This window comes from Melospiza georgiana, chromosome 2 (genome assembly GCF_028018845.1).
Source record: "Melospiza georgiana isolate bMelGeo1 chromosome 2, bMelGeo1.pri, whole genome shotgun sequence".
Classification (NCBI taxonomy): Eukaryota; Metazoa; Chordata; class Aves; order Passeriformes; family Passerellidae; genus Melospiza; species Melospiza georgiana.
In genome coordinates, this window is record NC_080431.1 from 81,418,796 (window position 1) to 81,444,724 (window position 25,929).

General features: G+C 42.0%; 1 protein-coding gene across 1 annotated transcript in view; it reads left to right on the top strand.

Annotated features, from left to right (window-relative positions):
• TBX15 (T-box transcription factor 15) overlaps nt 1-25,929 on the top strand; it is an 88,358-nt gene that overhangs the window by 50,777 nt on the left and 11,652 nt on the right. The window contains exons 2-7 of the mRNA XM_058018433.1: nt 1,845-2,058; nt 10,042-10,143; nt 11,904-12,075; nt 12,427-12,594; nt 16,087-16,151; nt 23,033-23,130. Coding sequence (XP_057874416.1) covers nt 1,845-2,058; nt 10,042-10,143; nt 11,904-12,075; nt 12,427-12,594; nt 16,087-16,151; nt 23,033-23,130 — 819 coding nt within the window. The remainder of the gene's footprint in view (nt 1-1,844; nt 2,059-10,041; nt 10,144-11,903; nt 12,076-12,426; nt 12,595-16,086; nt 16,152-23,032; nt 23,131-25,929) is intronic.

Consider the following 25,929-nt stretch of genomic DNA (forward strand, 5'->3'; position numbering starts at 1 on the left):
GTAACAATCCTCTATGCATAAGTTTGCGCTTCTTTAGAGGAATAGACCTATTATTGCTCCAGCCTAACTTGGAAGTCCATGGGAGACATAAAGAACTCCCTTTTCAAAATGGATTTGGAGCAATAAGTACTGAACCTTTCTCTCCTGCAGAACCTCTACGTTGTCCTGGCAGATTGCCTAAATAACTGACAAAGCTTACTGAAAACGCCCCTCGTACAAAATGTCCACTGTCCAGTGACATCACCTAGGGCTATCATAAAAGAGAAATGTTTCCTGATGATCCTTGGGGCTGGAAGTTTCTCATAAACTATCAGTCAAACAGTTTATGTCCATACCACAGCAAAATGGATTTTCCAGAAATGTTTCCATGTGGCAGGAGGTGAGGATGGTGGTTCTGTGGGTGGTATTTTCACTGCCTCCTTCTTCTTAACTGTAGCCTCTTCTTGACCTGCACTGATGTGCAGGCTGCTCCAGGAGACATCTCTCAGAAACTCCATAAACTTCAGAGTCAGCCTCCACAACCTCAGGGTTGTTAAAGAGTTTCTGGCATTTCCATGGTATGGAAGGAATTTTACATGCCATGATTTAATCACATTTTTAGCAGAGATTGTTGCTTTTTGTCTCCTTAGGTTTCCATTGCCGACAGAGATAACTCTTTCTTTCTTCACGTGCAGAGAACACATGTAAATAGCTGTCTTGTTCATTCACTGGGATGCTTTTACTGGTGTGAGCAATGAGGACACTCTAAAATATTGTTTCTGTATGTTCTTTGAAACCCACAGAACTCTTCCTGAGCCATTTGATGGAGTGTTTAATGTAATTTTATTATTTTCCTAAATATCATCTACATAATACTTGTACAAATCTATTGAAAATAAGGTTGGAAACATAAGCACATTGCTTTGCAGAATGTATTGTGAATTATTTTGATGCAATGTGGGTGTGCAACACTGCTATTTGCAAAATTTCATCTTAGCCCTCTGTATGAAAATGAGGACTAAACATATACAACATATCTACCTAATAAATACATTAAATATTTTTGCAAAGAAATGGTCACCTGACTCAACATGCCAGCCTGGACTTTTAAACTAGTTGAACCTCACTTGTTTGTTTATTTTTTGAGAAAATCTTCTTATTCTCCCCCATATAGGTGGTACATGGGATCTTTTCTGCAGTTTGCTTCAGTTGTTTCCTTGGTAGCATATTCCATATGTTTACTATCACCTTTTTTTTTGTCCTTTAGTAGCCTAGAGCATTTTCCTCACCAAAAGATTCATGGGTATCTTTCCAGGAAATATCATTGTTCAAAAAAGTTTTATAGGAGCAAATAAAACACATTTCCAAAATAGTGCTGCCAAACAGAAAAACGTTCATTGTTTTTGATGATGAAGATATTAAAGATAATAAAAAACGGTGTTGTTTAAAAATAACCAACTCTTTAATAGTACTGCAGGAGAATATTCAATTAAATGGTATGTAGTTTTCCAGTAAGCCCACCTTATCTTAGCTTGAAATGATAGGTTGAATTAATTTTTTTTCATTTCTGTTTCTCATCTATGTTTTGCACTCCTGCCATTGCTTCCTACTATTTATATTTTATGTTAAGGTTCCTTTTATACAGATGTTTCTAAAATTTTGCAAAAGCAGCCAGATATCATGTTGGAAACTCAAAGCCTCAAATCAGGCTATAAATCAAAAAACCCCATACATATACATGCCATATAAAAGGCCACTGTAACCATTCTTTAGCACTTCCTGTGTTCACTTTCCTTCTCTTCCCTCCCCTTACCCCTCACAGCAGGTAGAACTGAAGGGTCTTACTTGGCTTCTTTACTTTGCAGACTCAGAACAGAGCACTGGGTCAGACACAGAGGTGCTGGCAGAAAGGACGTCCTGCTCATTTGGCTCCCACTCTGACCTTACATCTGGTGGCTCAGGCCCTCAGCCTCCTCCACCTTCATCCATGGAAGAGATCCAGGTAGAGTTGCAGTGTGCAGACCTCTGGAAAAGATTTCATGACATTGGGACAGAGATGATCATCACGAAAGCAGGCAGGTAAGACATCTCTGGATTTCTGTCTAGTTAAAAAAGAAATCATAACCAAAAAAACCAATTTTTATTTAATTGGTTTTTAAGAAAGAAAGTTTTTTATTCCTTCTTATAATCCAAAGGGATAAACATGCATAAAAATTTAAATGGCTGTCTGAGTTTCTCAGCTGTGTTTCCTATTAGCTTTCTTAAGACAAGTGAAGTTGTTTCATATGACTTTTTGAATAAGTGGCTCCAAAGGAGAAGTGGCAGCTGCAGGAAACCATTGAAGATAGTTGTTCCTTTGAGCAAATAAATCAGGAAACAATCATTGTACTGTTGACTGTACTGAATTTAAGATGAGCTATAAATTTGGGGGTGAGCCATTTGAGTCTCCTTTCAAGTTTCCATAGCACTTCATGAACTTATGGATTTAATCTCAAATATAGTGAAATTCAAACTCACCTTTGCACCAAACGAATGTCTTCCCGCCACTCTAAATAGATGCAGTGTTAAAGACTTCCTTTATAAAAACCGTGCAACCTTAATGCTTTCCTTTGCTATTGCAGTGACACCATGACAGCTGAGGTTAGAAAGAGCCACTAATTAGCCAGATTTTTTGTAAAGGAAAACCTCACCATGACAGGTTAGCCAAGGGAAAGATCTTCACTGCTGAACCCCATTTAAAAATGGCTAGGAGTCTGCCAAAACACAACCTAGAGGCAGTTGTACATTTATAGATGTCCCAAACTAGGATTTTTAGGCACGTTTGCATGAGCAGGCCGTTTCCTACCTTCACCTAATGAGGTTTGAATTCCGATTGAAGCGGAGAAGGCGAACGTCAGCACCACGGACAGAGCCCGCCACGGCCAGCAAACGCCGGGAGCGACACGGGAGCTGTCCCGCCTCTGCCGCGGAGATGCAGCAGGGAAATTTTACCCAAGTTTTGGGGAAAATACACCGTGCTCTATTGTTTACAGGGTTGTTTCATGTCTGAGCTCTCAATTTTTTTCCAGAAAAGCTCGACTTGTTGTTTTACATTCTTGTGAAGTGAGTGCTATTGCTCTCTAGTCCCAGAAAGTCCAGATAATCCAAGGAAAATTACACTGGACAAATAACCCAGATCATCCCTGAAAAAGATTATCAGAGCCAGATTAGCTCCCAGTTTTAGATTTCAGTGGCAAAGGAAGCATTTTTCACCAGTACAGAGTGGGCTGCTGGTTTTAACCTGCCTCAAACAGAAGAGGCAAAGTAACAGGAATGATATCACTCACTATTGTGCAACACCTCCTCTCTGCAAATGTTAAAGCAGACACAGAGACAATCATTATTATCTTCTTTTCAACAGTGGTGACATTGAGACCTAAACAGATTAAGGGATCTGTTCAGCATGATTAAATACGGCACTGGAAGAGCCATCTTCCTTCTTTCTGGATTAATTGTCCTGGTGCCTGGAGCATGCTGTTTTCAGAAACTTAAAATAAAACATTATTGCCTGTTAGATTAACTATAATGAATTCTCCGATGATACATGGAGTAGATAGACTTAAACCCAGCATAAATAAGTCCTTGCTCACCAGTTTGAATGAAAATGGCTGAAATTTAGTGGTATGAAGAGGATCTTGGCAGCTCACACATTTCTGAACAAAGTAGCTGACCTTTCTGACATCTTGCAAGCTCCAGTGTGGATAATTTTCTCACTTACAGAAGATCATGTATCACAATAGAGTCATAACTTCCCATGCAAATCATATATCATATATTCATTTTAATCCTAAATAATATCCTTTCTACTCGAAAGGAGATGCTTGTGATTACTTGAGTCCTGATAGCCAACTGTCACATTACTGCTCACAGTAAATCTATGTAAATACTAAATAGATGTGTTTTTTCTACTTGATGATGTTCTTCTCCAGAAGTGATGTTAACAATATTGGAATGCTGCTGTTTTTTTCTTTTTCTGTTGACTACATTTGTAGGTTAATCATTGCAAACCACAATGAAGAGCTGGTCAGTTTCTTTAGGTAATACACCTGTTTATTGGGGATAGTCTTTAGTGGTGTGATAGAATTTGCAAATTAAATGGTTAAACAGTTCACAGGTTAAAGAGTTTTCTCTCAGAGAAGATGTGTCTGTAATGGATGAGAGCTGGATCTAGCAGTCCTGTTTCTCCATATGGGATGCATGATACATGATGTGTCCCAGAGATTAGATTTTATTATTTCTGGCATAAATAGTAGAACTGGTGTTATTTCCTGAAGATTTCCTACTACTTATTCAAATTGTTAGAGACACATAGAGTAATTTGCATCTGCTTCCTCCCCCACAGAAGATTTTACTCCTGTTGCTTTCTCTTTGGAAACCCTGAATCCCATAAGGCCTTCTTGTTTTGAAAGCCATTATAATTACAGACTTAGTTGCCTATAACTACAGCTGCTCCTTAATTTTCTATGACTTGTAAAGCACTGCCTGGTTCCTGCCTGTCCCCACAAAGTCTCTCTGCTCTTGCTGTGTAATGCTAATTTCTAACCTACGTTCTCATTTCAAACATAGTTATGGGGCTATATCCTGCCCTGCATTTTTTGACTTTCAGACTCCTACTCTCACTCATTTCCAATTCTGCTTTGTTGTTTTTCTTTTCTTGATGCTGTATTTATAGATGTCTTTTTTTTTTTTGTCTGTTTCCATAAACCTACTCCAGTCCTCTTATAACTCTTCCTTTTTCCTTTCCATCAAAGCATTTTTATTTAGATTTTAATCAGATGCTTATAAAAAGACACCTTTGTTCCTTGTGTAAAAGATGCAAATGGCTGTCAGCTGCAGTCATTCAAATATGCAGTTACCTTCATCTCCTTTTTGTTTGAAAGCCAACCTTGGACTCTGTACAAAATAAAACAAGTTCATCTTAAGCCCCAGGTCACACTGATTTGAACAACTAGTCCTAAAATAATTTTAAACTCTTTTTCTCTGTTCTCCTTTACTAACAGTGATCATAGTGGTAGCGTCAGTGGATGAATTTGAAACATTTCCCACATCCCTGCAGTCCCTATTTAATGTCTGTGATCATCTGAGCTGCAGGGGTAAATGTTTGGTAACTGATGCATAGGAGTACTGCCCAAAGTGGGGGGAAATTCCTGGGGGAATACCTGCAGGGAGTGCTTGGAGTCCTCTCCTGGAAGGGAACAGCTGCCTACTGTTTATGGAGGTGCTTTTATGAATGCTACCATGCATCCCAGCACATCCCAGAGGTATTGTTCTGGGAACACACGTTCTACCTGTAACAGAGCTGGGACCTCACCTCAGCAATGGGGGGGAATGAGCTCGTCTGCCATATCACAGTTATCATATCTGTGCTCAGGAATGCTCAAACCAAAATATTGATGGCCAGGATTTGTAATAAGACTGGAAAAAACCATCAGTGAGTGAAAGAGGTGACCTTGTCCTCTCCTGACTTCTCTGTGCTTCCTGACAGGTTAAGTGGTACTTTGCCTGCAGTCTCTTTGCTTTCCTGAAATAATGAGTCTGAGTTCTTCCTAGAATGTACTCAGGGCTGTTCGCATTACCAGGTGTTATTTTTCCTTTCCAGTGGAAAGAAAGGTGGGTGCCAAAGAGCTCCTCAGTTAGAGAGAGCAGAAGAGATTTTGTAATCAAGCTCTGTTGATGCTGAAAGGGGCCATGGAGAGGACTTCTCATAACAACCTATCAAACTGATTTTTAGAGTTCCTGGCCCTGTGGGCCAGATAACCTTGGTCCAGGTTCCAGAAGAATGTCCCCTTTGGGAGCTACTGAGAAGATCTTCTGGTCTCCTTCTCCTTCATAAACAATAAATCCCTTTGCTACCAAGCCCTGCCCTCAGGTTTTCCTCTCAAAATACAATCTCTACATAATCCCATGCTGCAGAGGGAAACAGAAGGGCATTCCTCCACTGCCTTTTCCTTTCCTTTCCTTTCCTTTCCTTTCCTTTCCTTTCCTTTCCTTTCCTTTCCTTTCCTTTCCTTTCCTTTCCTTTCCTTTCCTTTCCTTTCCTTTCCTTTCCTTTCCTTTCCTTCTTCCTTTCCTTTCCTTTCCTTTCCTTTCCTTTCCTTTCCTTTCCTTTCCTTTCCTTTCCTTTCCTTTCCTTTCCTTTCCTTTCCTTTCCTTTCCTTTCCTTTCCTTTCCTTTCCTTTCCTTTCCTTTCCTTTCCTTTCCTTTCCTTTCCTTTCCTTTCCTTTCCTTTCCTTTCCTTTCCTTTCCTTTCCTTTCCTTTCCTTTCCTTTCCTTTCCTTTCCTTTCCTTTCCTTTCCTTTCCTTCATTCCTTACACATTTGTTTCTCTAAAGAAATCTACATTTGGCTTCAATCTTAAATGCAAGGAAATATGAGATATGAAATAACAAGGATAACTTCAGGTTTCCCTGTAAACTCACATATGTTGTAAACACTGTGCATACTTAATCTGCAGACCTAAATCAGATTATTTTGCAGAGTTTCTCAAGTGGATTATTTGTATGCCTGGGAAATGACTATTCTGTCTATTTCTTTTGCTGCAGTTGAAGAGCACATCCCTTCATTTTAGGGTTTGCGTTTAATAGATGTCACCCTTATACAAATCTACTCTTATCTAAGTTCCTAACTTAAGGGTAAGAAACTGAAGCTTTATTCTATTGGGAAAAAAAACCAGTTTGGGGATATATCTGTGATCCTCCTCCTATGACCAGTTTTTACAAAGTAAAATTAAACTGTATTTTAAAAGAAAATTTCGAATACCACCACCAAAAAATATACTGCTAGCTGCCACAACCCAACTAATTTTTTTTTTGTTGAAAGTTCCCAAACATGGTTCTTAATATGAGTACACTCCTGTGCTGGCAAATACTTTTAAACTAAGTTCTAGAGCTGTTTTTCTACCATCAGTTTTCTTCACATTTGATGTTCATAAACTCCAATCTCATTATGGAGAAAACCAGAAATTGAGTACACTGAGGCACATTGTTGTTGCTAAAATGTTTTTTAAACACTTCTAAGTGGTCCTAAAGCAAAAATAATAAATTATTTCATATCACATCATATTTCCCCTACAAGGGTACTGTGTAAGTTCACAATCTTAAGTTTTGGAGGACTGTTTTCCTGCTGAGTGGTAAAGCTAACATATAAATAACTTGATCATCCCAAACTGCTGCTGATATAAAACCTCATCCTAAAATATATCAGATGTCATCACATGTTCCCTGTGAAAACAGACAGCCCTCGTGTCTGTAGCTGTTGACTGAAGCTGATAGCTTTCTAGATGAAAGATTCTTGACTGTTTATTAATCCAGCCATATCCAAATGGCCTGAATTCCTTCCAAACCTTTGTTTTTTATAAGGCTGGTGCCTCTGGGCAACCAAGAGCCAGCCAAGAGGAAATGCAGAGAACAGGGACTTTACCAGGATTATACACGAGCACATCCCTAAGCCTCCACTATTAGCCTCTGCCTTTTCCATTTCCCTCTTTCCACACAGCACTGCTGCTTTAGACCTGCTGTGACAGTTCCAGGCTACATCTTTATAGCAAAGAAACCTAAGTTACTTTTATACCCACAGAAAAAGAAAAACAGCAGTAATTTACAAAACTTGAAAAATACACTTAAACCTTAGAGAAAGTAGTGGGATCAGCCAAGCTCTCTCCGATCATTTTAGAGATTAGCCTCTAAGCCTGCTGAATGGTCTGTGGTAATCTTTTACAAGGCATTTCATAAGCAAACAACCCCACAGGCTATACTGCAAATTTACACGGGGCTGCAGTTTTGGAGAGAACTTTTTGGGACACACAGCTCATTCAAAACACAGTGTGCAGACTTAGACCCAAAGAGACTCTGATTTAATCCTGGGTTTCTCATCAGCCCTCTGAAACATGACCTACCTCTTTAGCTGCTCCCAAGCCACCTCTCTCTAATTAAAGAGAGCTGGACTGTAAAATGCCACATCCTGTACCCATTTGGCTTGGCAGATTTAATGAGCCATTGTGGCAGAAACAAGGTAATGCCCTCAAGCCACTCAAGACTAATCCATTATTCCTTCTCCACCTCCCCCCCCCAGTCATTCTACTAGCAAACTCACACCATCAGTTGCACAAATTGCTCTCTCCTTGAAGGGTTTCTGCAGACGATTTTTCTGACAGTTTTACGTCTTTCATAACTCGGGTTAGCTGTGCTGTGGCAGCTGTGGGGCAGTGCTCCCCCACCCCCCAGGATAAATGCCCTTTTCCTAAGCAGATGCAGTTACTAATAGGTCAGCTCTTATCTTCTCAGGGTGGCCTGAAATGAAAGAGCTGTGGGCAAGGCAAAGGCTGAGCATCCTCCTCCTTCCCACACTCTTCTGCATCGGGCTCTATGAGGCTTGCCTGGGAAAGAATGAAATAGATCCTCATGATCACATCCCTGTAGCGCAAAGTTTGAGAGACATGCCTGGAGATGTTGTCACAAGCTTTCCTGTTTTCTTCCTCCTCCAGGCTGTGTTCACTAGCAATACTCTGAGAAACAGAAGTGTTGGAAGGAGAACTAAATCTTCTTCTCTGACATTTCACTGTTTCTCATTAAATAGAAGAGAAAGTGTCACGATGGTTTGTAGGGATGACTCCTAGAAACATTTCTTGTACACTTTCCTACTATTTTGGCATTGTGATCTTAAATTACCCTTTAATATCCTCCCTCCATCCACATACTTCCATCCCTCAAGGATATGTCTACTTATCAGAGAAGCAGAATATGATCTTGTATAATCATGTAGTACTTTTGGGGTTTCTCCTACCAAAGCTCTGTATTTTCTAGGCAGAAGTCATTTAATTGAGTAACACCATCCTGTAGGACTTCAGCTTAAGTTTTTCTCAGATAAAGGCTGAAAAGCCACTTAGGTAGAGCTCAGGTCTGGGTTAACAGTCAGTGAAACAATGCAGGATTTCTTTCAGTGCTCTGCTCTGATTTCAGTGTTGCTCAATTCCTCCTGCACCTCATTCAGTTCGGCTCCTCAAATTTTATGAAGGTGTAAAAATACCACATGAGTTAGAAATATAATATGGCATAAGTAATTCCCTCAGCATGCTCTTTGAGGGAGGTGTAGAATAGAAATTGGTCTACTGGCCACCATAAAATTTTTAAGAAGGAGAAATTATGCCATAGCCACACTAACACTAACATGCTTTAAGGTTAAAATTGTTCTGATCTGTTCTCTTCTGAAATAATTGCCTAGCTACAAACACTTCCACAACAGTGACTGTGTTTAGCAGAGCTTAACTTGTGCTCAGACAAGAAGAAAAAGGCTGGGAATTGTTTCTTGTTGGTTTAGAGTTCCATACCTTGTCTATCAGGAGAAAATGCTTAAGATAGATCTGGATCATATGGCATAGAAAAGACAACACCTATTAAAAATATTGCACTACCAGGAGTTCAAGGAAGCCATGACATAATGCCAGTGTTTCTGCTGAATGTGAAGTACTTTCCTAATGAGCAGATTAATTTGAGGGGTGTTTTTCTTAAATAACTGCAAACATGAGAGCCACAGGATCTTTCAGGATGATGCATTTGCTTCAAATGTTACCTCAATACTGTTAAACTCTTTACTGAAATGTGACATTCTCAAAAAAAGAGAACTAAAGTGATCCTGCATTTAATGGAATGTGAGAGAAGAATTACAGGTGGATGGCCAGTGGGAAAAACACAAGGTACACTGCCCATCCTAGGAATGCCTTAGAGAGGATGATTTGTGTGAAGCATAGCAGAATTGTCTGCTAGAAACTGGGAACAGAGTGCTTGATTGTGAGTATTTTATCATTACTTACAGGTTGTTATCCTGTTACCCCTTTTTCTAAGTGGGAAAAACCTGAAGATTCAAAGCACTGCCAGCACAGTCTTTTATACCCACACCAAGCCCAGAGGAGTCATGCCAAGGACTGGGCTGTGTAAGGTAGCACACTTCTGGTGCCAGAGAGCACAAGGAGCCTCTTCAGCTTCCCTATTCACCATTTTCTTCCTTATTTCTACTCTTATGTTCCTAGGAGAATGTTTCCAGCCATGAGGGTGAAAATTACAGGCTTGGATCCCCACCAGCAGTATTATATTGCCATGGACATTGTCCCTGTGGATAACAAGAGATACAGGTAAGCTTTTCAGGGGCAGAGGAAGGAATCTTGTACCAGCTTTACTGTCAATGACAGCCTAGGACAGACTCCTGCATTAAACACCATTGCAAACATGGGCTGGAGGAGACCCTACTGGTTTACACCAACATAGCTGATTTGACCAGCATCTTTAGACACCAACTCAGAGTTTTAATACATTCTCTTGCACTTTTGGAGTGAAATATTTCTCTTTTCGAGTAGCAGATTTAATTGAGGAGATCTCTGCCATGCATTTCCTGATTGGCACAATTAGCAATGACTGTCTGAGGGAACTGGAGTTACCAATGGGGGTTATCTCCAGGGGCTGAGTTATCTCCAGCCCCTAAATCTACTTCCTCAAGAAAGGAATGGGCAAGGAGCAGCTTGGAAATAAGCCAGACCCTTCAGGTCTGGCCTGAACTGGATTGGGTGGTTTCTGTTTCAAAAGTGCTCACTGTCCAGCACAGCAGCCTCAGTGAATATTGGTCCCTGACCTACAGTTTGGAGTCACTGAGAAACTTCCCACTGCTGAGCTAAAGACAGGAAGAGGAGATTTCTCTCATATTAATGGGCTTCTGATCTTAAAAAATACTCTGGAAAACTCATGATCCTCTGCATCCCAGAAAACTCTCCAGACTGATGTGATTTATGTATTCTTATTAAAAGACCCCTGAGAGCAAGGCTTTTCTCCAAACAGTCTTGACTGAACCACATTTGAAGGATTCAGAATTGAACCTCCGCTTCAAATGCTAAATACTACATTTTTGTTCCCAAATTGTACAGAGTTTTTTCTCAGGAAAAATGCTTTTCCTGGGAAGCAGAAAGACAGTGTTTGATGCTCAGCTGGATGTTTTTCCTCTTTCTAAGAGTGTTGTAGCAACACTGACATTGAAAATACATTTATTTTCTTACCCTGCTTGGTTTGTGCAGCCACATAGAGCAAATTAACAGGAAAGGAAAAGAAAGACTCCTCTTCTTATTTTCTTTTTTCCCCCCCAATTTCTTGTGTGAATACAGGAAATTAGTCACTGTTTGTAGGTAAGGACTGGAACATCTTAGCAAAACTGAGTAGAGACCCAAGGAGGGGCAGCCCAGGGCAGAGCTCAGAGGTGTCAGTAGAACTGTTTGTGAAATGCCTTTGAGGGAAAGAGCTGCAGACCAGGAGAAAAAAATTGTCTAGACAAAGCTGTGGTAGAAAAATTTATGGTATATATAGGATGGCTAGAAAAGGAACCCAAAAATATTTTTTTTCTTCTAATCCCAGTGTATGTAATTCTATATGGAATTTCCTTTTTTGCAACATTTCAAACCAGAAATTCTGTTTTATCAATTGTTTTACTGGTATCTATTGGATATTGCCCATTCTGGGTGTTTTCCAAAGTCTGGTACGAGATACAATGCAGATTTCCAGAAATTGCAGGGTATTTATTAATATTTTCAGAGAGGACTTTGTTTACCATATTTTCCAGCCTCTTACTCTGGCTCAGAGAGGGTTAAGGAGTTGAGAAGGCACATGTGGCAGAGTTTTACAGGGAAAATAACTGCAAGGTGGTTTTAATAAGGAATCAAGTCTGAACAAGTGGCTCAGGGGTAATCTGGCTTTCATTTAGAAGGTAGGAGGTTGCAATAAAGCACATTCTCCCCTGACTGCAAATGAGAGCTTGGGGTGCATGAGGGTGGCAGGGGAGGGGGAGCCCTGGATGTGTTCCTGCAGTGAGTGAGTGAAAACCTCCCTTAGCCACCCACCCTTCCTCTTTCAGGTATGTGTACCACAGCTCCAAGTGGATGGTGGCTGGCAATGCTGACTCCCCAGTGCCCCCCAGGGTTTACATCCACCCTGACTCCCTGGCTTCTGGAGACACCTGGATGAGGCAGGTGGTCAGTTTTGACAAGCTCAAGCTGACCAACAACGAGCTTGATGATCAAGGCCATGTAAGTTAGAAGTTAATCCTGTTGCCTGCTGTCCTAGCCTTGCTCCTCTCAGACTTGAAAGGGTGCTGCTGCTGCTTTGATGCTCCTGTGTCCTGTTGGGCACACGTGTCTGTGGTTGCTTCCAGATTTATGGAGGTTTTTGCCCTATTTCAGTGCTTTTCTTCAAAATGTTGCCTGACCCTATAAAGCACTTTGCTCAGAGCACCGACTTTGTCTCATACATGCTTGTAAGAAAAGGATAATTTTCTCCATATTAACTCTTACTCCATCCCTGCTTCCTTATACATCTGGATGTTGGGTAAAATATTTTGGGGAAAAAAAAAAGTCCTTTTCTTTTTGTTTTCTTTTCAGATAATCTTACATTCAATGCATAAGTATCAGCCTCGTGTTCATGTCATCCGCAAGGATTTCAGCAGTGATCTCTCTCCTACAAAGCCAGTTCCTTCAGGAGATGGGGTGAAAACCTTCAACTTCCCTGAGACTGTTTTCACCACAGTGACAGCCTACCAAAACCAACAGGTAAATCCTTCATGCTCCTTTTATGTTGTGCCTTCACAAAAATAATCAGAGTGCTCTTTGTGACTGAGACGCTAACTTCTCTGAGAAGCATAGAAAAGTTACACTTTACAAAAAAAAAAAAAAAAAAAAAAAAGAAAAGAAAATGCTTGCTTGCTCTGGGGTATTGTGTAGACATGAAGTATCTAGCTAGAAAACCACCTTGAAGATAAGACGGATGTAGCTTTTATTGTAAAATCAGTAACTAAGAGCAACTGTAAAGAGATGTGTTGTGTTCAAATTTCCTTGTTACCGCATGGTACAAAACTAGAGTGCCCTGTCCTCACTATAATTTTAAGGCAGTAAAACTATAACTCCAGATCAGTTCTCTTAAAGACAAAGCAGTTGGGTTTTTTATAGCAGTGAAGGAAAAAGTTTTGAAAAGGTCCAATCTCATCAGTTTGTTGACAAAATAAGCCTTTGAATGCATGCATTGCATATAAACTGAAATTCTCATGCATGCATGTCTTGTGGGATAGGGGTCAGGTAAGGGGTCAAGTTATATACCTGAAATTTAGGAAAGTAAACTTCCACTTCTGCAAGGAGATGGTCATTAGGATCTCCTGAGAGCCTGCCCTTAGGAACAGGGCATGGAGCAGAGTAGACGTGGCAGATCTCTAAGGGAGTCTTCCATACAGGCCAACAACCAGGAGCTAGAAATCAGACAAGGAAGTCAAGAGAGCAGCATGGCTGAGTAGGGACCTGCTGGGAAAGCCAGATGGAAAGAAGCAAATGCACAGGCAGTAGAAACCAAGACAGGTACCCTGTATAGGGACTGGGTGAGGAAGGCCATGGCAAAGCTGGAACTAGACATGGTGAGGGATGCAAAGCATAACAAGAAGGGATTCTACAGGTAAGTTAACCAGGAAAGGAAGATTAAAGAAGGTGTACCTCCCCCTGATAACCAGTGCTGGAAAACTGGTAACAACTGATGGGAAGTCTGAGGTACTTAACACCTTTTTTTGCCTTAGTCTTCAAAGGAGTGAGTCCTCTCTTCTTGTATATCTTGAGAGGATGGACAGCAGGATGGAGACTGGGTAAGCAAAATGCTTCCCACTGTAAGTAAGGATCAGAAAAGAAGGCTTTGGAGTGACATAATTGCAGTCTTCCAGTACCAGAAGGGAGCCTACAAGAAAGATGGAGAGACTTTTTACAAGGCATGTAGTGACAGGTTAAGAGGAATGGTTTCAAAGTAGAAGAAAGTAGGTTTAGTTTAGATATTACAAAGGAATTATTTACGCTAATGATGGTGAGGCACTGGCACAGGTTGCCCAGAGAAGCTGTGGGTGCCCCATCCCTGCAAGTGTTCAAGGCCAGGTTGGATGGGACTTTGAGCAACCTGGTCTAGAGGAAGGTGTCCCTGCCATTGGCATGTGGGTTTGAACAAGATGATTTTTATGGTCCCTTCCAACCAAAAGCATTCAGTGATTTTATGATAATTTTTAATTTTATGATAATTTTATGATAATTATGATAATCCCATTTTATGATTTGGGTCCTGCATAGTTCTCAGTGATGAGACTTAGTTTTGGCATAAGGAAAACATGTCATCACAGCAGGATTCTTTCTCTAGGGACCTTGACTTTGTTAGTGATCTACACTTTTCTTAAACTAGTCTTCAGTCTTCTGGAACTGAAGGACAGACCCCTATTAAATCACCTTAAGGCAGATTGCAATACTTGACCAATTTGTAACAATTGTGAATTCTAACAATTTAGTGAAATGTTATAGGGTTTTTTGTTTTGCAATGTATAAGAGAGCACAGGTGCAGACCGTGCTCCCATGACTGCTTCTTTTTCTTCCCATGACTCCCAGCTTTTATTTCCTGTCTGGTCCCCTTGAGCTGACTTAAATCAGGATCCAAAATGCATCAAAAACATTGCAACATGCTGGTGGGTTTGCTATCATTGCAGTATGGGAAACTTCCTGCTCCCCTTGTCCAAATGCAGATACTCCATTAATCTTGACTGTAGATTAGACAAAGAAGGAGGATAGGGAAAAGAAATTACAGGAATTAAGCCTGTCATTCTTCCTTAATTACTGGAATTATAAGACATAATTACACAGGGAGGGAGATGCTAAAGGAGGGATCCCTGTCAGGGATTGGCACCATAAGCTGCCTCACCATAAGGAAACACTGACATTTCTGTCTCTCTGAATTCCAAATGTTTGGGAATTTTGTTCAAAATGATCTGGGGGACACAATCACATTTTTATAATACCAGTAAGGAGATTCTGGTGGGCTGGAGAAACATTTTCATTAAAACCAAATCTAAATCCCCTGAATCTGCCTGCATGCCCTCCAGTGGCTGCAGAGCGTTGCCTTACTGGGGGAAGCGTCTCTGGAAACAATTGTAAAATGTTAGCAAATCCACCACAGGGATTCCCTCTGCTGTAATTCCATCCTCCACAGAACATATCTGTCTCTGTACACACAAGTCCCAGGACAGCTGCAAAGTCAGGCTAGCGGAAATTAAGTTCACAAATTAAGCTTCTGCAAAAATAGGAGCTGCATTCCAGATCTGAGGTTAATATCCAGAGTAAGGGCTTGGTTCTGACAGAAGCAAAACACCTGCAAATCCCCTTCAGATCAGACTGCATTAAACTAGTCCCTTTTGAGCAGTTTCAGCAACACCACCTCAAATTTGGTAGGATCTGGAGATCTCACTCTTCTTTCATTCCAAACATAGAATCTTTAGGAGAAGCTGAGGCTGGCAGAGGGGAAGCTCTTGTGCTACAGTGGGTTGTGGAATAGCCAACAGGCTGCAAGGTCAAAATCCCAGTGTTATAGCCCATATTTACCAACTTGGAATTCATGCTTAAAATTAAAGCACAAAGGAAGATTCCCCCAAAGCACTCAGTCTGGCTGCTACTTCCTTTGTTTAGAGGAGGGAAAAAAAAATTAAAAGATTTACAGACCAGAAAACTCTTAAGGGCTGCCTTGATACTGACCAGAGCAACAGCAACTTGTATGTGTGACTGGGTGGCCACCCGACATCTTTGGGGGCTGTAGCCTGTGCTTTTCTCTTCAGCATTGTTTGAAGGTCCATCAGTTGCCTCCAGCTGCTGATATCTGGAGTGTTGAGGCTGAGATAACTCAGATAGCAGCCAAACTTGAGCAGTGTGCCTGCTTCCCAAAGCACGTGGCCATTGATAAATAACAACTCCTGGGGCTTTGCAGCTGGTGTACTTCTACTCCAGGAGCAATTTCTCAGCCCCAGCACTGTGCCAGGTTTCCTAATGCTACCATGATTTCTGTCTCTGGTGACATGTTTTGGTAAGCAGATTATCTGTTCGTGGATAATGGAAGGGCATATTTGACAGAGGTCTGGGGAAATAAGTGTGAAAGATCATTGTAGAGGTGGCTTGGGCAAGAATGGAAATAATCCACATTTTTCATTTGTTGAAAGAAAAAAAATTGAAGATATCAATTAATTCTCTTTTTCTTCCTTTTAGATCACCAGATTAAAAATTGATAGAAACCCCTTTGCCAAAGGTTTCAGAGATTCTGGGAGAAACAGGTAACAGAAGCTTGTTTGTGTTTCCTCACTGATCTCTTCCCTCCTTTCCCTGATGGGTGCACAGGGAAAATGTCTATGGTTGAGAAAGGCAAGTTTTTCCTTTTAAAACAAAAAACTGAGATAGAAAGATAGGGGATTGCAGATTGTAAAACAGACAAATAGGTTACAGCTTAACACTGTATGTACAGTGTTAACAGCTTAACACTCTGCAAATAATTATTCTTTATTATATGTAGGGTTGTCTGAAGGACATTTAAAAATTTTAATTTTCACAAGAAATGCCAAAACTTGGAGAACAAATGCTTGCTTTAAGTTAGAAGAAAAAATTAGTTTTTCATATGTGTGCAGGATAAAAGAGCAAAAATGTTCTAGTTTCAAATAATTTCAGTTTTTATTCAGCAGTGTCCAATGGTTTCACTTTGACTGTGTTGTTTAATTTTGTCTTTCCCATAACTATTTTTATGGGAAGATTAGGTACAATGCCTTAAATATTATTTAAAAGAAATTCTATTTTAACAGCACAGTAGTTAAAATGGAGCTTTAATCAATCCCCCCATTGTATTACTGAAACACATTACAGAGTTATCAAAAAAGGTAAGTAATCAAAAAACTCAAAAGAAGTTTCAACTTTTTCTGCCATTCATGAATCCTGCAGCAAAATGTGCAGCAGATCTAAATATCTCAGATCTAAATGATGTAGGTATCTTTTAAATCAGTGTAAGAAACGCTTTAAACCTTAATTATACAATTAGACATATATGACTACATTACAAGAAGCCTAGGGTTGTAAAGCAAAGCTCTGAGTGTGCAGCCCAGGGAAAAAGTTGTGTGCACAGCCCTCATTTGCTGTTCCCATGGGTGCTGTAACTCAGTTTTACTTGCATGCTCCTGTTGTGTGTGTTTACCAGGACTGCTGTCTCCTTCATAAGGAGTTTGGCGAGGTCAGTGCTCATGAATGGGCAACTGCCCAGTGTTTTCCACCACTCACTTCAGTGCTATGCTCTCCATCATCCCTAAAAAGGCATTCAAAGGACCTGAGCTCAGCTCCTCTGCTCTCATCTTACTGAATTCATGCATGAAGATGTCGCCACTCTCATTTAATCCCCACTGTGATCACCAGTTCTCCTTGAGGCATATGTGGCTTTTATTCTGCTCCCCTCTCCCGTGTGGGGAAAGCAAAGTGTGTCCTGGGTGTGGGATCTTCCCGGTGTGCACAGATCCAGCTGCACTGGGGGCTGGGTTTGGGAGAGGGATTGATGCAGTTCCAGGTACATGGTGGGCTGTATTAATGTGGAAGGCATTAATAAGGTCCTAGCTCAGTGAATTTGGACAGTTTCCTGAAAAGGTTGGGAATTGCTGATCTCTGTAGCTCATTGATTTAAGAAAGGGCAGGAAATTGCTACACGGCTGCAGCTGTGGGGAGGGCTCAGTAAGGCTCTCTGCTGATGTAAAGAGGAATTAAAATCTTTAAGGTATTACACATCAAAGGGAGCAGCCTGAGGCTTTAGGAAGAAAAAAACAGGCGAAGGTATTTGCAAGCATATATAGCAGTCAGGCGCCTGCCTCACAAGCAGGGGTCTGGCTGCAGTTGCACTGCTGTTGTCAGCTAGGGGAGGACACAAATGCTCAGCTGCCTCCTTCCCAGAGCACACATACACAGATATTCCCATAGGAGGGAGGAAAGCATTGAAGTCCAAGCTGTGTGTGGAAAGGACTTTCCAAATGGGACTTTCCTTAACTGTGCTGGATGGCTTTTCTCTCCCTTGTGAATCTGTAATCTCATTAGGATCACTGGTCAAAACCCAATTGTGATACTCTGCAACTTCCCACGTCCTTCCCACAGCTTCAGTCAACTGCAGTGCCTCAGACTGTGGCTGGAGAGGGTCCTGCTGAAAATGAAAATTTCTCCTTTGCAGAAGAAATAGGGTAATTTGAAGAAGGGCTATTTGTGAATCAGGCAAGTGAGTAGTACATGTTCAAGAGGTTTTATGTATAAGGACTTAAAAGAAAAGGTAAAGGTGTGGCAGCAGCAAGAGGCAGAGACAGAATTCTGAGGCATCTCCAGGACATCCTATTCCAGAGACATTGGGTACTGAGCCAGAGCCATGGTTAGAGTTTGCCAGGAAATGATGGAGGAAAGAACTCCCAGGGAAAAAGCAGTGCATGGTGGAAGATAAGGAACTCTTAAGCCACTTCTTTCCTAGGATATTTCCTTTCTACTTTATGTTGAGGCTCTTCCATTAAATAGAGATGGATATTTTTCCTCCACTTATTTATTGTTATTGTTTCACTGTTGTCTCATGCTGCAGAAATTGTGGAGGTGACCGTTGTTTTTAAAACTAGCTTTCATTTTGGATCTTTCACTTCATCTGCTTGCAGCCTGCCCCTTTATTTCCTGTGATCTCCCTTCATCAGTGCAAAAGGCTGCTAAAACTCTGCTGCTCTGGGGATGCCCCATCATGGTGTCACTGACTGTATCCATATGGGGGAGCAGACTTTTCCCAAATCCTTTCTTGGATCTCTGTCACTTATTTTCATGAGTGTCTCTCTCCAGTCCTTACTGCCTCAGCCTTTGAGCTGGGAGAAGGAGCACTGAGGTGTTTCAGAGGGAAGGATGGAAACAGCTCAGCAGCTTGCTGATGTTAAGCAGCCTTTGAGCACTCAAACCATGTTAAGCAATGGGGTTCAGGAATCTAACCATGAGTCTTGTTGGATGGCAGAGGTAGCCTGTGATTGAACGTCAGTCCTAGTTCATGTTTATTAGAGATTCTCTCTATCTGAGTTTTGGGCTTTCCTCACTTTTTGCAAAAGCACATAAAGTCTCTGTAAAAATGCAGCACGAGAAGTTCCTGATGTTGAAAGAGAAGTTTCCTGGTGGTGAAAGGATACCCACATAATGTATGAATAAGGCAGGTTATTACTTGGTTGCTTTCCTGGACTTCAAGAGATTGAGAAACCAGTTTTTGACATATGGAGATCAGCTAGCCAAATGTTTGGGTAGTGAGGGTGCAGGTTTAATGCCACAGAGGTTATTTTTAGAGACTGGGTAAAGTTCATCTGACAGTGGGATGCTTGCAGCAGCTCCTTATCCAGGAGGAAGCCAGAAGGGGAAACAGTCAGGAAACTCAACAGGGTGATGGAAGAAAAAGACCCTAGGCTGAAGGAAAAGCCAGCACTTTCCTTTCAGATGTGGGCAGCTGAGGTGAATAAAAGTTGTTTGTTTGGAAATACTCTTTGAGCTTTGTCTAGGATAAGAGAGCCAGGAGGACACTTGGAGCCAATAGTTTGGCTTCCCCAGCAAACAATGAAGTGATGGCCTGAATCCTGTGTGCAGTGGGAATGGCAAGATCAGCCATATGGGATGGATTATGGAGGTGCACCGATAGCTCGTTTCATTTTTCAGACAATGGAACTGTTTCATTTATTGCCTATTATTAAAACTTTATAGCACTAAAAATAAAAGAATGAATGAAAAAGAGAGAGCAAATTTTGGATACCTTTTAAAGCACTGACCTTATTAAAAAAATGCTGGCAGTGAGACCTCTTCTGATACTTTTTTTTTTTACTTCCTTCATAAAGATGGTGTGAGAGGGAAGGGTTTATGGCCTGATAGGTATTTTGAAGTTAATTTTTCAGTGCAGTTCTTTGGAAGAGAAAGTAGATGCCACATGGATAATGTTCGGCACACTTGGTATCAGCAACCCTCAGCAAAGGCCCTCCAAATTTCCTGACATTTCAGAAACACTAAAAACAATTATTTTTTGTCAACATTTATTATTGTCCCAAAATGTCTCTTCATTGGCCAGGTGGGGATCCTTTTCCTTGTTAGGGGGTGGAACACACACACAGAATGGCACTCCAGTATTTCTGCTGACTGTGGAAGCACACCAATGTCATGAACTGCTACAGGAGAGGCAGTTATTAGAGTTGATGGGGATTAAACTTCATGATTCCCATCTCATCCCCTCAACATTTTCCTTCAAAAATAGGAATTCATTGCAGACAAAAGAAAGGCTGGGGCTAGGGCTGTAAAATCAGTACACAAAGGTGGTGTGCCTTCTCACCAAGAGCTGTTTTTAGCATGAATTAATGTTTTTTCCTCTGCAATACTCCATTCATAATGTGGTAGGTGCCTAGCAGGTTAGCACATGAAGCTGCTGTCTCATGGCTCTTGTCTGACACCTGGAAGGATGTGAAAATTCAGTAAGGATGTCTTCTGCTTAGAAGCTGTTTCAAAAGCACCCACAACAGTTTTTCTGCATGAAGAAAAAGAGCCCCAAAACCCAGAAACCAAAGATAAAAAAAAAAAAAAAAAAAGAAACCCACAAACTAATGGGAAAAAAGGTTGGTCTAGTATATAGAGGCTTAAATTTGTGCGTAGGAGAAGTGGATGTAAGTTTGATCTCTGTCACCCACATGCTCAGAGAGGATATTTTATACACATGTTCAACATATGCAAACTTGTGGGGAGTAAAGGACTCACATTTGGGGCAGGAAGAGCCAGCTGTGGAGTTTGACATTCATTTTTCAGGTACCAGTGACACCACGCTGCCCTCAGCTTTGCAGGGCAAGGCCACACTGCTGCTGCCAGCCGTCACGGTGTGGAAGGGGAAGGGTGGCAGGAGCTGTGTTCACAGCAAGGGGGATGTTGTAGAACTGCTCCCCTGGAGCAGGAGGAGGTAGGTCCCTGTTGGTGTTGGCATCTTTCCTTCCTCTGACATGCAGGGCAGGAATAGAGCAGCTTTACAAGCTGCTCTGACACTCTCAGTGCTGCCATTTACCCCCTATCAGCTCACAGACACAGTCAAGTCCAACCCTTGAAAGCAATATATTATCCCCAATTTACTGTTTTATTTCTTCTTTTTATTAAGTCTTGGCTATTCTCTTTTTTTTCCTTTTCTTTTAGAAGCAGAAATTATATGGTGCCTGTGAGAATTGTATTGATATAGGGGAAAGTGTTAGATGGAGAACTAGAAACCTTGAATCGTGAGTCAGTTGATGAGCTGATAATGATGTAGGGAGAGGCAAGGGTAATAGATTTAATCTACTTTTAGTGCCTCCATGAGCCACCTCCTATTAGGGACAGGATTTCACTGAAGTGAGATGTGAGACCAGAGCTAGAGTGCAGTGCTGGTGCAAAGTGGGGTTGTGTACCTGGGGACCTAAGGACTGAGCCAGACTGTGTGTCACTGCTCTCAGTAAGTTGGCCTCCCCGCTTCCCCACATGATCCTGTGGCAGACACAGAGCAGCTGGAGTAGCACAGCTGGAACTTTCAGTCTGCATTTCTGATACATTACGTGGTTCTAATCATCAAGGCAGGTCCTTTCAACAACAGGTCTGGCTGCACTGCAATTTGCTCAGGGCATTTTATGCCCCCTCGATATACAGTACCAGAAAGTCTTCCCTCAGTGTTTGGGCTGGGGATCATTTCTTGAGGCTGCAAAAAAGGCACTGTTCTCTTCCTGGCTGTGTGTGTTGAGGAGCAGATGGAGTCTGAACATGTGTGACTTTCACACACAGGGAGCAGAGGAAATCCTGGGGGTGGTAGTGGTAGTCAAAGGGCAGCTCCTGCACACAGAGCACAGCTTAGCTGATGGGCTCAAATTCTGCCCTGCCTTGTTGCATCTGAGCTCCATGAGCTGGCAGAGGCCACTGTATTAACCAAATAGTTTTGTTGTAATGTGCTCAGCGCTAGTGTGAGACTGCTATGCAGAGATGTCTTCTGTTTCTACTTCTAACAGCTTAGCAGCTAATAAACACCATGCAACAACCTCTCTTCTAAACCTCCTCTTAAAATACAGAGTTTGGTTTGCCAACTCCAGTGTATTTAAAGCATCCAAGCTTCCGGGGAGACTTTGGAAAGTTAACTGAGTGAGTGGAGACATGTGCAGAAAGACATTTTCAGAAGGAAAAGGCAGCTCCAGTGTCAGCTCAACATCTGATGAGCAGCTCTGGGGATGTTGTGCCTTTTGCATTGAAAGGGGATATGTTCTCGCATTTGATGAAGAATCTCTCCTGGTATTCAGTCAGTGCAAGGGCTGTAACCTACTGTGGGAAAACAGGCTGGGGAAGGTGAGGAATGGGGAACAGAGCGGTGTACAGCTTCCACTGAGGAGAGCTTTTCCTGGGAAGAAACTCCAGTGGGTTTGATAACACACCTCTGTCCTCACTGAGCCTGTGGCACTAAGAGACTTCCATCAGAGCCAGGAGTTTGTGGTGACAACAAGAAAAAATCTGAGACCCCAGCCTTTCAAGAAGAAAAATTCTCAATCAGTTTTTGGCTTCTTCTCTTTGATAAGTGTTTTTGGTGAGTTAGGGACCCAAAGCAGCTATATCACTGGCCTTTTAGAAAGAGCATCTTACACATTTCTGGTTGAAGTTCAAAACCAAGAAGATTCCCTTTTTGATGGCTTCTCATAGCACTTGGAACAGTGTCCAGAACTGTGAAGTGGCAGGGAAAGGCAATTCGCAAAATCTCTCTGATTAAATAGTCTGAATCCCAGGCCTTCTTTATTTGCATGACAGCTTACATCCAAAATTGTGGAGGGCCACTCAATGATAAATTGAATACGCCTTAAGGAGCTGACAGTTGTGTGTCCTCTGGAAAGCAGACAGAAGGCTTGAGATTCTTGCTAGAAAGGAAAAAGGCATTTAGAGACCGCTAGGAACTTTTGAAATCCTGGGCTGGGGAAATTTCATTTTACTCTCGTGGCCAGCACCTGTGCGGGAAGACTCACTTGAGGAATTCACAGATGCCAAGGTGACCTTTCAGTGGCTGCTGGCAGCCTGCCAAGCAAGGTCAGAGCCTTCTTTCCTCAGCGCCTGTATCCCCAACTGGTTGACATTCTTATTTACTCCTTATTTTCTTTCCTTTGCACAGGACGGGGCTGGAGGCCATCATGGAGACCTACGCCTTTTGGAGGCCCCCCGTGCGCACTCTCACCTTTGAAGATTTCACTACCATGCAGAAGCAGCAAGGTGAGTGAACAAAGAGATGGCAAGAAAGATTGTTCTTTCTCCTGTAGAAAGAGTAGGAGAAGAGGGCATAAAAGCAGCAATGCACACGCTTTGCTGTGTGTCCAGCGAGTGGAATGGGGATGTCACACATTGTTGAGCTCTTGGCTGAAGTGAGAGGACACAGAGCAGAAAGATGGTTGGAAACAGTGGACAGGCCATGTCTTATGAGGTGCAATGGAATCGCTTGGGTTCCCTGGTCTCCCTAGAGCTAGAGTCCTAAGAGCTAGAAGGAGGAGCAGGAAGGATTGTAGAGTTGGGCAAATTAGCCCAAGTACACAGCATAAGTTAAATGTGAAGAGAACACAGAAAGATGGAGGAAATGCTCTGCTGTGTCAGACACTGTTCTCCATTTACAGTTTACATTTGCTATTTGTATGCAAACACAAGGGGAAGTAGTGGGGTGGGGGTGGGATTTGCCCTCTGGAAGTTTTAGGAGACCAAGAGTATGTCTCCCTTTGAGGTCATGCTACCCTGATTTCAAAACACAGTGGCCTTGCTGGAGACACTTTCTGCTAGTAAGAATCTGGGAGGAATTATTGGATAGGCCAAGTGTTCATGCTGTGTCTTTTCATAGCTTCTGCCCTTTACATATCTCATTAGTTAAGTAGGGCTTTCATCTCTGGTTTCAGGCCACGTTGCTATTTTGCTTTTTGCAGAGGTAGATCTTTCCCATTCACTTTAGTGCAGCTATTTCTAGTTAAAAACAGTGATCCCTGAGAAAGAGTTATCAAGGCAGCAGCCTGATACTTTTTTTATTACAATGTACATGCAAGAAAAGAGACAATTCAAAATGGTGTTCAAATGTGACAACAGCAAAGGTAAGCAATCAACACCAAATGCCTGCCCTGTGTAGCAGATCTCCAGACTCTCACATTCAAGCTTGACATCACCCCCAAAACTTCCCTCCAGACCTTGAATCCACCTAGGGATGGATGGCGTGTTCTCCTCGAAATGCAGGGAAGCAGCGATGGCTGTTGGTGTTGCCCATCACCGAGGCAGAATCAGAATCAGAATCAGTGTTTGGCTGAGGAATCTCTTCTTGCTTGTTGACTGTCCCCCATGCCAGTTCCACATGCAACACCCCAGGGCCCACATCACCTGCTAAATAATTTTTCTGATGGCACAGCAGAGAAGTAGGACAGAGCACACTCCAGCCAGCTCTGTTAGACTCCCCGTGCATGGTCTTCACCTGACCACCCAACTCCTCTTGAATAGCACACCATGGGGCAGGAGGGACTTTGCACAAGCTCAGGGGCTTGTGCCGAGGAGCACTTGTGGTGGGGCACGTGGTCAGAGATGGGTTAAAGCAAGGGTTTAGAAATGTTTTCATCACCCACCTAAATAGAAACATAACAGTCTCTCCTCCTGGTCACAGTCACTGAAGCAGCCTCTCTCCAATGTCTCACCCCCTATCCGGGCTCGCCTGCCTCCCTCCCCTCAGTTATCAGATAACATCCTAGTGCCAGGTCCAGCTACTGCTTACGTGGTAAGGTAATATTAGGAAAGGAAAATATTTAATGTATTTTTAGCTTGTTATAATATAGTTTGGCAGCTGAAAAGCCAGAAAGCAAGTCAGTACCCTGTAACCAGCAGGCCCTGTGCACCACCACCACTGCACCAGAGACAATAAAGCCTAGGGCAGCCCTTAACTGAAGCTGTGTTCGCAGGTTGATCTCAAAACCTAACAACTTGTTACAAAAGGGTTTTTGAGCTCTGCATTTAGCCATGTGAAATAATAAATCAGAAATACTCCAACCCTCACAGTGCTCATCTTCCTGGTAACTGCTGTAATGAGCTGACCCCTGGTCTCAAAAATAGGTGCAAAGCTAAGGTACAAACATGCTCTATTTTAATTTCTGGCTGCTGGGACAGCCCCCTAAGGCAAGGACAAACATGCTGGTATGGAGTCCTTGGAATTGCTGACAGAAAGAGCAAAAACTGCTGAGGTGGCTTTAAGCCACATGTGATTCCTCCCTCCAAATGTAAGACAACCAGGATATATCATGCTCACACCTCTTCATCTCCTTGTTTTCAATCACACGAGCTGGGTGACAGGTGAGTAAATCACTGCTGTTTAGGAGCTGACATCAGCATAAGCCATTGAACCTCTGATCCTCTGAGACTTTACGTTGATGTGACTTGCCCCAGAGTTTCCTCCTCTCCCTCATCTGGAGCTTCAGTGCTCTGAGCTGCATGGTGTCATCTCATACCCTTATACATTTATGAATTAGAAACTTTAGGTTTTTTTTTTTTTTTTTTTTTTTTTTTTTTTTTTTTTTTTTATAAACTGATATTTTAATTCCAGATCCCGCTGGTTTCATCAAAGCTGGGTGGATATCTGACATTTCTGAATAAACATTTGAGGAAATGCAAGCTTTCCTTTTATCCCCTGAAATGTTTGTTGGGAAATTGCATGGGGGCTACGGGAAAGTTTTGAGAGTAGAGGTGTGCACTGCAGCTAAAGAGCAGTGAGTTCTCACTGCAGAGAGACAAGATGAGGACAGCAAGAGTGGCCACATGCCTAGACTGATGAGGAGCAAGCCATGGTTATCCAGCCTGTGAGGAGAGAGAGAATAGATAAAAGTACTAAAATAAGATGCTGTCTGTGGTGATAGGAAAAAATACAGTAAGTTCTAGTTACATGAAGTTTAAGGATGTGCTGTAACAGTTTCTCTGTAGGAACTGTCGAATTCAGTTTTGATTTTCCAGAGACGGATCCATCCTACTGTAATAGGAAAAATTACACTCTCTGGGGCAAAA